This window comes from Uranotaenia lowii, unplaced genomic scaffold (genome assembly GCF_029784155.1).
Source record: "Uranotaenia lowii strain MFRU-FL unplaced genomic scaffold, ASM2978415v1 HiC_scaffold_129, whole genome shotgun sequence".
Lineage (NCBI taxonomy): Eukaryota > Metazoa > Arthropoda > Insecta > Diptera > Culicidae > Uranotaenia > Uranotaenia lowii.
This window is the reverse complement of record NW_026597288.1, coordinates 1-12802: the sequence shown is the minus strand read 5'-3', so window position 1 is coordinate 12802 and position 12802 is coordinate 1. Positions and strand designations below refer to the sequence as shown.

General features: G+C 37.0%; 2 protein-coding genes and 1 long non-coding RNA gene across 3 annotated transcripts in view; 1 reads left to right on the top strand and 2 right to left on the bottom strand.

Annotated features, from left to right (window-relative positions):
• Nucleotides 1–6674, bottom strand: part of LOC129759235 (protein Lilipod-like) — a 62302-nt gene extending 55628 nt beyond the window's left edge. The window contains exon 1 of the mRNA XM_055756640.1: nucleotides 5673–6674. Within this exon, the coding sequence (XP_055612615.1) occupies nucleotides 5673–5741 (69 nt within the window). The 5' untranslated portion in view covers nucleotides 5742–6674. The remainder of the gene's footprint in view (nucleotides 1–5672) is intronic.
• A 1370-nt stretch (nucleotides 6675–8044) lies between these two features.
• On the bottom strand, nucleotides 8045–8829 carry LOC129759237 (ATP synthase subunit e, mitochondrial). The gene is made up of 3 exons (XM_055756641.1): nucleotides 8669–8829; nucleotides 8347–8503; nucleotides 8045–8280 (listed from the first exon to the last, which is right to left on the bottom strand). The coding sequence occupies exons 1-3, from the start codon at nucleotides 8711–8713 to the stop codon at nucleotides 8234–8236; spliced, it is 249 nt and encodes an 82-aa protein (XP_055612616.1). The 5' UTR covers nucleotides 8714–8829; the 3' UTR covers nucleotides 8045–8233.
• Nucleotides 8830–9283: 454 nt separating this feature from the next.
• Nucleotides 9284–9993, top strand: LOC129759239 (uncharacterized). Its single transcript, XR_008740145.1, has 2 exons — nucleotides 9284–9566; nucleotides 9657–9993. It is a non-coding gene; the product is annotated as an uncharacterized LOC129759239 (long non-coding RNA).
• The last annotated feature ends 2809 nt before the right edge of the window (nucleotides 9994–12802 follow it).

The following is a 12802-nucleotide window of genomic DNA, read 5'->3' as shown; positions in this document are numbered from 1 at the left end:
AACTCAAAATTCGCGAAAACCCCTACAATTCATTTCTGAGTTTTGCCGCTCTAATCAAAATTTGAGTTTTCCCAGTTTTGAAGCATTTTGAATTGTTTTCCTTCAAATCTGAGTCAAGGAGAATTAGAGTGTACAGGAAGCAAAGACATCCTAAACGGAGCGCGGAACAGCACGAACGAGCGAATCAGCGATGTCGGACACTGTATACGATTTTGAAGAACCGTTGCATTTTGATGGACGATGAAACTTATTGCAAACTGGACACAGCCGCTCTTCTTGGGCCGCAATTTTTCAACGCAATTGTTGGTAGGAAGGTACCTCATGATAAGCGATCCATTGAAATCGAAAAGTTTGACAAAAAAGTGCTTGTTTGGCAAGCTATCTTCTCTTGCGGAGAAAGAATTTCGTCATATTTCACAACAAGTACCATCAATGGTGAAAATTATCGTAAGGAATGCATCTAAAAACGCATTTTTCCTCTTTATCGTCATCATACAAGCCCAATATTGTTCTGGCCTGACCTTGCTTCCGCACACTACGCTTCAGCTACTCTCAAACTACTGAAATCCTTCAAGATATGTTTAGTTGAGAAAGACGACAACCGCAAAATTGTCCTGAGTTGCGCCCGGTAGAGCGTTACTGGGCAATCATCAAGCGCAATCTTCGGGAGGATGGTAGAGAAGCACAGCCATCGACGAGTTCAAGAAAATGTGGACAAAAGCCAGCCGAAAAGTCAAGCTGGAAACTGTAAAGAGGCTTATGAGAGGGGTTCGAGGAAAAGTGCACCAATTTTATCGTTGAAAACTTTTGATTAAATTTCTCACTTTCTTCTTGTTCTGGATTAGTTTTGCAATGTTTTACAGAAAACTCTATGTAATTTGGTCTCTAAACTCTATGTAATTTGGCAGGTTTTAATTTAATTTGAGAGACTGTACGACGCAATTCGGCAGCTGTTCATTGTTTGCAACAAAATTTAAACAAATTCGCGGAAACGATCACCGTTGAACTACTTTTAAAATTTAAGCGGTTTTGGTATTCCTATGAGCCAAACAACAACTGAGAAAGTTGTGGAAATAAGTAAAAAAATATGTGGAAATATACAGTACCGTTCATTCATAATTGTATAGAAATTGGAAGCAAGCGCACTGTCACTTCGACTTTGAATTTCAATAACTTTTTACTCTGATGATATTTGTTGATCAATTTTTTTTTGCATTAGATAGATAAACTATCACACTATTAAATCACAAAATTTGAGTTTTTTGGAGTTTGTGTGGCCTGAGAAACAGTAATTTTCGAAAAGTTCTATCGATGAGATCAAAAGTTACGCGAGGTGCAATATTTCAGGCATGGATCTAGAAATGCGATTTCTATAGAATTTTGGACGAATGTTTCCATAGGAAAATCATATTCTCTGTTAAACAACCAGTAAATCTATTTCAACCAAAAAATCAAAACAATATCGCGAGATTCTGATTTCAAAACACAAATGGATCATTTATTCCATTTTTTCTTTTCTTCATTGCTTTTGCCAGACATTTTTTGTCTGATTGGTGGAGGAAACGATATTGTTCTCATGAATCGTCCAAAATTCTATAGAAATCGCCTTTCTAGGTTCATGCCTGAAATATTGCACCTCGCGTAACTTTTGACCTCATCGATAGAACTTTTCGAAAACTTCAGACATGCTAGCTTTATATTTCAACTATCACTGTGCAAAATTTCAATAAAAAATGTAACGTGGTTTCAAAGATATTGCAGTTTGAATGAAATAGGTCCAAAAAGTCCGATTTTCGTAGAATTACTGTTTCTCAGGCCACACAAACTCCAAAAAGCTCAAATTTTGTGATATAATAGTGTGATAGTTTATCGATCTAACGCGAAAAAATTGATCAACAAATATCATCAGAGTAAAAAGTTATTGAAATTCAAAGTCGAAGTGACAGTGCGCGTGCTTCCAATTTCTATACAATTATGAACGGTACTGTATGTATATCACATAGAGAAACTCGTGAAAACTTATCGTTGAATTGAAACCTTCATTCATTTAAGCTACATCATATATGTAGTTTGTCAAGAAAGTATGATAACAAGTTGTGGCGATTTGAATAAATCATTCATCAGAATTCAGCATATATCACTTCAAATGAGCGAAGCGTTAGCTTAAACAAAAGCTCAACAATACAGAAAAATTCACTCTGAACAAAAATATTGCCTTTGCTCAAGCCAATTGTCATCAGCTTGAAGAATTTGTAGTTCAGGAAAATTCTAGAATTTCTAGCAAATGATTGTTTCCACGTGCATCGAATGTTCTGGAATTTCTTTTTTGTTCTACACAATTTGCGCTCGCCTAAGGTTCCAGAACCATCTTTTGTATATTAGTTTGCGCGTTGCGGGAACATTCCAGAAGGTTCGATGCGCATATAAATAGAGCCTCGCGTTGCAAGGCGAGTTGAGTTGAATTTATCCGCGTTTTAAGTATCGTTAACCTTTCCAAGTTGTAAAAGTGTAAAGGGAAATAATGAAATAAAGAGAAAACCTTTAAAGTGAAAGTGTTGTATCGTCCTTCAATCTACCGAAACAAAAATACAGTCCACTGCCGAAACAGCCTTATTTTTATCACTTATGTTTATCTAGGAGTTTTTTTCAAGTGTAATCTTTTTAAGAAATTTGTCTTACACAACTTTATATTCTCAGATTGCTGTAAAGCAGACTTAGATCGATAGCAAACAATAGCCGAAATGAGCTATAAATGCCAAAATGATAGCATATGTAGTATCCTATTTTTCTCGATGCCAAAATAAGTTTTATTCAAGTATCAAAATGCTGAAATTTTATGGCAAACTAATTAAGGTTTTGCTTTCATAGAACAAAAAAACTAGATCAAAATAATAGCTTGATTTGGTATGCAATTTTCTACTGCTAAATGTTAACTGAACTGAAGGGTCAGTGATCGTCTTACAACGTTAATCACTCGATCACCGAGGCATTAAGTTGTACCTTAAAGTGGCATCATTATGCCTTCGAAACTCATTTTAACGTTGGCTAAACAAGGCATCCTTAAGGTTTCAAGAAAACCTTCACTTGGTATTATCGAGGTATCCGTAGATGAAAAATGAGACTCAACTTTTGGCATTGTACCCCTTTATTCGATCAAAATGATACCAAATTTTACTTTCAAGACATGATAGCAAAATTAGGTATAATTCTGCCATAAAATTTTGTTCGTTTGTAATTTTACAGGATAAAAGTCTTTGAGTAAAATTTTTTTTTTACAAATTTTTGAAGGAAAGTTCTCATAAAGTTTCAAGAGAAAAATTAAGCCTCTGATGATCACAAAAAATCTGATATTTCGATGCATTTAAAAAAGGTATACATATATAAAAGGTCATATATAACTTCTGAATAGGCAAGATTTTTCCTGAAGACATCTGATATTTTGTTTAGAAATCTTTAGTTTTTTCATAAAACTTCCTTTAAACAATTTTTTGCAAATCAAAACACGATTTTTGCAGATTTTGAAATGGTTGTTTTCCGTTCTTCTGATTTGAGGTTAGATTTTTTTTTGATTGAAACCAAACCATCTTTCAAATGCCCATAACTTTGTTATTTTTCAACGGGAATTAAAAAATCCACATTAAAATTTGATCAGTTTTTCTAGTATGTATGTAAAATGTTCAAAAAAATTTTAAAGGGTGAACACGAAATTATTGCGACACTGAAAATGTCATGCCAATTTTGTAATAATGTTTAGAATCAAACCAAAATTTTAGGGTAGTTTTATACATATATTTACTTCAAAAATCAAAAGAAAAATTAATCGATGGAGCCTTTAGTGTAAAATTTAATTTTACAGTGTCATCCGGTAGCAGTTTCTCAGTTTTTTTTTTTTTCATTTTCTTAACATGTTCTTCTCGTCTTTGACTGTCTTCTTGTTCTTCCGAAGGTCCCGCTTCATTATTGCTCAGCACAGTACTGCTCCACTGGGAGAAGCTCCGGGTTCGGGTTCATGTCCTTTGGAACAAAATGGACAGAATTGGCCTCATCGAACTTGTTTTTGCCGGTAAAAGATTTCAACCCCGGAATTCGCTTAAAATCGGCTTTCATATAAGTTTCGTCATCCATCACATGGCAGCCATATTTTGTCAGCAGCTTCTCGTAGAGCTTCCGTGCCCGAGTTTTAACGGTTGATTGTTGCCGCTTATCGCGGTTTTGGAAGTTCTGTACCTTGTATGTATGTATGTAGTCCAGCTCTCTTCTTTGCATTCTGGACGTAGCTCTGCGACATGCCGATCATGAGGTTTGCCTTATTCATCCGCTTCAAATTTCCCTCCGTATTTTTGTTCTCCGGTCCCGGTTTTCTTCCAGCTTCTTTGCCGTGGTCCAACGTTAACCGCTCCTGGGACCGCTTCAGCACTCTGGAGACGGTTGACTGGTGAATGTTCAACATTTTCCCCAACTGCCGCACACAGGGGTAAAATATGAAAAAGGCGATCAAAACTGTTTTCTGCCGAAACTGGGCGTTTTAGACCTATAGTGTCTTCGAGACAAATGACCAACATTACAAGGGCTAAAAAATCAGTTTTTTGATAAATTGATTAATCCACCTAGTAGTGAGTTAGAAAAATTAACTTTTTTAATATCCATTTTAGAGTTGTATTGTCTGAGAAAAGTTTTGAGCTTGTACCAATTCTAGCAACTTTGCTAAAGAAGTCATAGCTGTAACATTAATCGTTTCAAAGTTATGACAATTTTTAGAAAAATAACACCAATTTTCAGTTTTTTCAACATAACTTTTTTGCGTGTGATTTTTCATATAAAATATGTTCTAGAGAGTTTTGAAGACAGAAAAGTTGTACACTTTTGCTGAATATATTGTATAGAAATTTTGAAGTTTAAACGAGATATCTTAAAAATACTTAACAAAAATAGTCTTTTTAAACTGGTTATATCTGCTGAGTTCAGACGAGTTCAGTTACATATTTTACAGTTTTGCAATAAGAAAAGTATCGCCTTTCAAACAATTTACAATTCAAAGTGGCCAATTTTGATCTTCATTGTGTAAATGTCAATAGAAGTGAGATAAAAATGAAGTTTTTATACTAATTTGAGCATAACTATTACTATTAGGCTGCAACGTGTAGCATTCCTAAAAGTAGGCCTACTTGAACCACTTGGACTTGAGATAGTAAATGGGCTCAAATTAGTATTTGTATAATAATACTATAAATATGTATAATAATAGTATAAATTATTTTTCTTGCTGTGTAGGTATGTAGCACTAAAACAAGTCCGCTTTGACACGATGGTTCATTACCATTTGTGGGCTTGATAACTTGTAGCAGTTTTCCCAGTTACAAAAATGGGTTTAATAGAGAACTTGTTTCTGGTAAAAAGAGTTAATAGGAATGACTAGTAAGTTTTGGTTTTTTAGTTGATGAACAGCATTTATGGCAACACTTAACTCAATGTTTCAAATAAAATTGAGAATGTTTGTGATGAGTAAGGGTAATGAAATTAAAAGGGTTCTGGGTTTAGATTCAGATTTTTTTTTCAAGATAAACTTTGCATAAAAAAAATATGACGTAAAGGTAATTTTGGAGTTTTGATTCGTTTCAAGTAGGTGAAACTGTTCAAGGAGAAACAAAATCGAATTGAAAAAAAAAACTCACGATATGCTCCCGCACGGTGTTATGAAATATCTGCTCCCGGATGTCGGCCACCTCATCATCCTCGTCCATTGCGACGGTGGCTTCGGCTAGTTGTTCAGGTGAAGGAAGCAGTGCCGCGGCGGCTGATGCTGCTGCTGCCGCTTCCGTCAGGTTTTCACTGAAGAATTTGAAGAAACCAATTTTGACGACTTGACTTTCACTTGGGGCTCTTCTTTTGTGGAACGGAAACTGGTTTCCTCTTCGAGGATTATTGGTGGTGGGTTTCCTTTTGCTTCAAGAACTAACTTTTACAGGGTTTCCCCGTCTCTTCTTCGTGGGATTTTAAATTGATTGCCCCTTTTATCTTTTTATTTCTTTTTTGGTAAAGCTAAATTTCACAATCCCCGCACAAAATGGTTACGTGGTTGGCTTGTTCAATTTTTTTTTCAATCACTTTTTTTTAAAGGAACGGTGGAAGGCCACACTTTCACTTGTAGGCTCAGTAGTGATGCAGGCCAGGAATATTCCTAGTCGTATTTTCAGAGGAAATGTATCGCTCTATGCTTGGTTGAGAAGACTCATATTCCCCACTAAATGCTTCCGTCGATCGAAACCACGCAGTTAATGCAACGCACAGCACAGCATCACGCCTATGTATCACAAATTCTTAAGTGCCCCAGAAACTAAACGGAGTGATAAACGTAGCACACTGCGATTGTAACAGGAAAAAAGCACAGCGCGTCGCAAATTCAGGAGATCTTTGCTTTGCTTGAAGCGAACTTGTTGTTGCTATTTACAATAAACCAACCCTTTCTTGACTGTTATTCACTTTGTTGTTGTCGCCGTTTGTTACATATTTTTTCAGTTTAATTCCACACACGCGAGGCAATATCAGAAAATCTTACCGAAAACAGAAGTACCTACGCCATCATCACAAAACAGCTGAAGGCAACGGACGAACGAACGAATCGATTTCAATCACGACGAAGTAAATACTGAACTGACTGAACGCAAACGTGAAACAGAAAAAGGCAGATGGCTGATGTTCCGTTCGTTTATTCGTCCGTTCGCGACCGTTTATTTTTTACCGAAACAGAAATCTCACGCACACATGTTTAAGGGCTTGCTTGCTTGCTGATGGGAAAACACGTTGCCAGAAAAGGTAAGGAATAACAACAAAACATGCCAGACGAACGGTGACGTTTGTTTCCGTCTCGTTCTCGCTTGCTGGACGAATCGGGAAAAATTAAACGGTTTTTCAAGCGGTTTTAAAACAGGGGGATGTAACCTGTTTCAATTTTAATTTTGATTTTATGGCAAAATAATAAAAAAGAATATCCTTATTTGATAAAAAAAATAGCTAAAACACGTTTGAAAAGCAAAATTTTAAATTCTACAGAAACGTCGACAATTATTTCTGTATATAGGGAAAAGTTGGGTAAAACGCATAATATAGACTTTGATGAATGAATATTAATTCCAAATATGAATCCAAATATCTAGTTTCTTCACTCTCAAATCCAAATCTTAGCTTCGAATTCTAACTCTAAATCTGCATTCTGATTGTTCCAGTTTAAATTTGTCAATTATATTTTTAATCATTATTTCAATTTTAAATATTTATTTCGTCAGGTACCCATGATAAAAATTAATGCGATCTAATTTCTTAAAAAACCGTTTTCGGCAGATAGTTTTCAATTCAATTTTATGCTTCTGTATAGTTTGAAATGCAAATCATTTTTTATTTTATTATATTTCGTGTTCTTTTTTTTTTTTTGTAAATTATTCATCTGGACTGAAATACATACCTACTCAATTTTGATTATTAATTTATAAAAATTTAATTGTTGTTCTTTCAAACATTCCCTGTAGACAAGATGTGGTTCGATTTTCCTAGCTTTTAGAAGATTGTGCAACGAAAGGTACCTATTCAAGGAATTGATTTCATTTTATGGAATCCTAAAGTTAAAAAAAAATCACGATTTTACGTCTACATTACAGGATTACAGTCTATAATGAAAGCTGGATTTAATTTGAAATTCTAAGTACAGCTTCAAATTATTCGATATAATTTTAAATTCCGGTTTTGTAACTGATAAGAGCTTGTGGATCTGAATTAAAAAAAAAATTATTTCCTGAATCTGAAGTCAAGATGATGACGAGTGGCCAAGCTTGAAAGCGCTTGAAATCTAAATCTTAATTCCAGTTTATATGTTTTCAATCTGAGTTCTATTTCAGTATCTTAAATTGTAATTTATTAAGATATTTTCTGGTTTTATTAGTTTTATACCATACAGAAAAAAAATGAAAAATTAAGAAAGTCATTCAACTGGATTCATGATTTTTAGTTGTAATTCACAAGGGAAATTTCGATAAAGGAAAATTCTGCTTCATTTGATTCGACCAGTTAAATTTAATCTTTTTTCAACAGTTTACTTAATCATGTTTTCCAGATATCAGCCGCTACGATGTTGACGCTGCTTGGAATAAAAAAAAAACTTTCCACAGTTACCGATCCAAACCGAAGATGTTGTTAGATGGAATCTTAAGACTAAAGCTTGCAAAAGCAACCGGATTCCAGTTTACTTCTTGCTTGGGGCCGACAGTTCGGCAATGGCGCGATTCTCCTCTGTAAAAGAAACATTTTTTTTTTAAATAAACGAACAATACTGTTGAGTTGGTAAAAAGATCAGACCTGCCGCGGCACGCTTCTTCTCCTCGGCCAACTTAGCATCCCGGATAACTTTCTGCTGGGCTTCGATTTCCCGGATTCCAACCTCCCGCTTGGCCAGCCGACCCTGGTGGTAGGCACCGTACACGATTCCGATGGCCAGGAACGACCAGCGGCCGAACTGTTACAAACAAATCAATGAAGTAGAATCATACGATTAAATCACTATTCCAGAACCGGAAAATCTTCCGGCCATTTGTATGACACATTACATAATGATGGAGGTTTGAAATGGATTACAAATTCAAAAATAAGAACCATTAACACATCAAAACAAACAGCTTACCTTGATCAGCGGGGACACGCGGACTGGGTTACCGAGTTCGACCATTTTTAAGGCTGGAAAGAATCGAAAATTTGCGTGGAAATTCGACGAATTACTCCTCGGTAACACAAAATTTGCACAACAGGCCGCGAAGGTTTTCCGAGTGCGTGCAAAAGAGAATGGCAGCAAAACGGAACGTCAAAATTTGCTTGACAGTTGATATTGCCCGCCTTTTGTACGAACTGTGTTGCCGTTCATGCAGAAAATATTTTTTTTTTTTTTTTTGTAATTTCTTTATTTGAAACGGCTCATACCTTTAGGCTTTAAGGAGCCAAACTCGTTTTGTTTGATTACAATTGTGTGCTTATATCTAGTTCACTTTTTGAAGAAAAGATAGAAGATAGATAGGGAAATGTGAAAATAAAAAGAATTATAGACGAAGATCAATAGCTTTTAGGAAAAGATATATTTCGAACATGTAGTCCAAGTCTATCACAGCCAGCACATCTCTCACTGGAACATAGGGTGGTTTTCCTCGGGCCCTAAGGGCATCCGCAGCAATCGCGAGCAAAGTGAAAATGCTCACGAGTTTATCCACTTCCATACCGCACCGGGGGTTAGTATGAAGGTGAGCAAAATAGGGCCGATGCCGTCGGGACCGACAAAATCACCAAATTTGCTCACTAGAAAGGGGCGAGAGCAAACATGCACTGAAAAAATTCTACCGTTTTGAGCAGAAATAAACAAACGATGTCGCAGCGTGTAGATGTTTGTTGATATTTATTTTAAGAAAAAAATTGAATCAGACTAAAATTGTGGATGGATTTTTTTGTAATAACCAGATAAATTCGCAATTTCGTTACATTTTTTCGGGTTTTTCCAGGAATTGAACGAGAAAGTGTAAATGCTGGTGATGATGGTGAGTTATTTATTTTGATTTTATACTGTTTTTGACTTTTTTCTACCTATGAATTTTGATAACATTTTTTCCTTTCTCACTCAATTTCAGATAAACAAACTTGAAGCACAGATGAACTTGAAGCATCGTAATTTGTGACCAAAAATGGTCACTCGGAGTTTCTCGGAGTAATAATAATCGAGACCAGTGCGCTGTGCATGATTTTTGTATCCAACCGGCCAATATGGGTGGCATTCCAGTACTGTCCCTACCGATTCGGCTTTCGAAACGAGGTCTCTCAATAAGTTTGGAACTAATGGGACCCAGTTTTTCGGAGCAGCAATTATTTCAATCAGTACGTTGGATAGAAAAAGAAGTTGATGATTTTTTAGAAAAGTATGATTTTAATATAAATATAATAAACAAATAAAGTTGAATTTTAGTTGAATTGTTTGGTTTGTTGAATTTAGTTTTTCGGGTCCATGTGTTAGGAAATATAAGTGCCCGGCGTGTTGAAAGTAAAATCGAGCTTAATTCGAAAATATTTTCTTATCTGAACTTATTTTATTCAATCAAGTCGTCCTACAATTCAAAAAGTTTTTAATCACAATCCAGCAAACGGGTGACACGGAATTGGAAACACCGTAAGGGAAACTCAACGCTTTACAACCACCACCGGTTGAGAGCGGTGTCCTATAGATATGGTGACGAGGCCAAGCGAAGCAAACATCCTGCTCGGAAGTTCTTGCTGCATCCGTCATCGGACCCGATTGCTGGTGTTCGAAGCTGCTTGGCCTTGCTGCTGCTGTATGGCATGTTCAACCAGGATGTAGACTTTGACGTCACGATACGTATAGCAGCTATCCCGTCAAATAACTTTCAACACCCCCAGGCCCTTTTAAGACCAACATTCATCGAAATTTCAGCAAAAAACAGACGACTACGAAAATTTACTCGGTACGTATTAATTTAAGATTTAGATTTTCTTCAAAAATTTTCTCAGTGCAATGCTAAATTTGAAAATAATTATGCTACCGCCCGGTGCACGAAAGAGTGTGTATCTCAAAACCGGTCCGCTGAAATGAGCAAAACCGGGCCGCGTATACTCACTTATTGGTGCGTTTGCTCTAAGGGAGTCTATAAAATTCGTTCTGGCGACAAGATGGACCTCGCACGACCAAACAATATGCTCGATGTCATGGTAACCTTGGCCACAACCACATAGATTGCTGCCAGCAATATCAAAACGATAGAGTACCGCGTCTAAGGAACAATGATTGGACATGAGACGGGAAAATATACGAATAAAATCCCGACTCAAGTTCAATCTATTAAACCATGGTTTAAGGCTTACCTTTGGGATAATCGAGTGGAACCACCGATGCAGAAAATATGTCCAACAAAAATTCAAGCGGATGATTTGATATCGACGGATAATGAATATAAAAATCAATGAATAGAAAAATTATTTTTATTAGACAAATTTGTGTAAACTATCTTAAAATTGTGATAATATCATATGATTCAGTATGGTAGAATTGAAGAACTCATGCCACCCGCATCAATTTTTTTTAAATGATTGTTGTGTATGTTTAATACTTTTTCTCTTGGCGAACTTAAAAAAAACGTTGAATTCAAGTAAACTGGCCAACTTAGACTACACATTGATCATTTCCCAAATAAACAATTATACAATATCGAATTTCCATTCGTTTTAAAAACGATTGTGGCAAAATTAACTTTATTTGACTGACAACATGGACAATTCGCCTCTCAAAACGGAAGGCATTAGTGTCTCCGTTAGAAAATATGAACGAAGGCGGGGGGTTTAACCCTTCATCTATGGATGAAGAAGGGTTGACTTATGAGAATGAGGAGCATTTGGAGGATTCGGATGAGTCTGGTCCCTCAAATGCAAGTCACACTCAGATTGATAATTCCTCATCATCCATTGCGGAGAGTAGAACAACCCGACTCCGACAATACGTAGAAAGCTCAGATTTCTCTGGCCCTTGGGTGGTTTTCATCCGGCCCAAAAAAGATGGTAAGCACCTTAATGTAGTTCAGATCACGAAAGATCTGGCAAGGTGGTCCTCTGTATCCAGCGTAACTAAGGTGCGGCCAAACAAGCTGCGCGTCGTTGTGGGCAACCGGAAGGCCGCAAATGAAATTGTTACTAGCAATTTCATAAATTTAGAGTATCGCGTCTACATTCCGTCTCGGGACGTAGAAATCGAGGGCGTGATCTCAGAAATGAGTCTGAAGGAAGAATACGTTAAGTCCAACGGCGTTGGTAAGTTTAGGAACCTCGATTCGACTTCGGTCGAAATCCTGGATTGCCGCCAACTCCAAACTACCACCGTCGTAAACGGAGTTAAAAAGTACTCGCCTTCAGCCTCATTCCGAGTGACCTTTGCAGGTACCGCCCTCCCTCACTACGTCTTGATTGACGGAGTGTTGAGGCTTCCTGTGCGGCTCTTCGTGCCTCGCGTAATGGAATGTAAGAATTGCATTAAATTGGGGCACACTGCGTCGCACTGCTGTAACAAGCAACGGTGTCCCCAATGCGGGGAGAATCATGGGGTTGGAGCGTGCTCAGCAATTGAACACAAATGTGTCTTTTGCGGGGGCTCACCCCATGATACCTCCTCGTGCGAGGCATTTAAGAGTCGCTGGGATAGTCAAAAGCGCTCATTAAAGGAACGATCAAAACGTTCCTATGCCGCCATCTTGAAGAGCGCGGCGCCTCCGATCCAACCTAAGTCCACAAATATTTTTTCAGTGTTGCCAGTTGACATTGAAGATAATGAATCCACTGATCAAGACCAACCAGTTATTTTTGTAGCAAACTCCCGGAAACGCGCAAAACCTGCTTCTAAGAACCCCAGGGTTCCAAAAAAAATCCCAACCATTAGCTCTCCAATAAGCGTAAGGCGAAAACCGACTACATCTTTAAAAGAAAAAAATGTTCCTCCAGGATTCTCCATGAATTTTGCACCCCAAAATAAACCAGAAATTCCGACGACTTCTAAGACCCCAAAAACTAATGTAAATTTGTCAGAACCAACTGTTCAATCGGGACTATTCAAGTTGTCTGACATTTTGAATGGTGTTTTCACGTTTTTCAACGCATCAGAATCGATCAGGGGCATTGTAACCTCAATGCTACCTGTAGTAAAGACATTTTTAAAGCAATTGATGCAAACTTGGCCCCTTCTTTCAGTGTTTATCTCTCTCGATGGCTAATTTACGCCCAG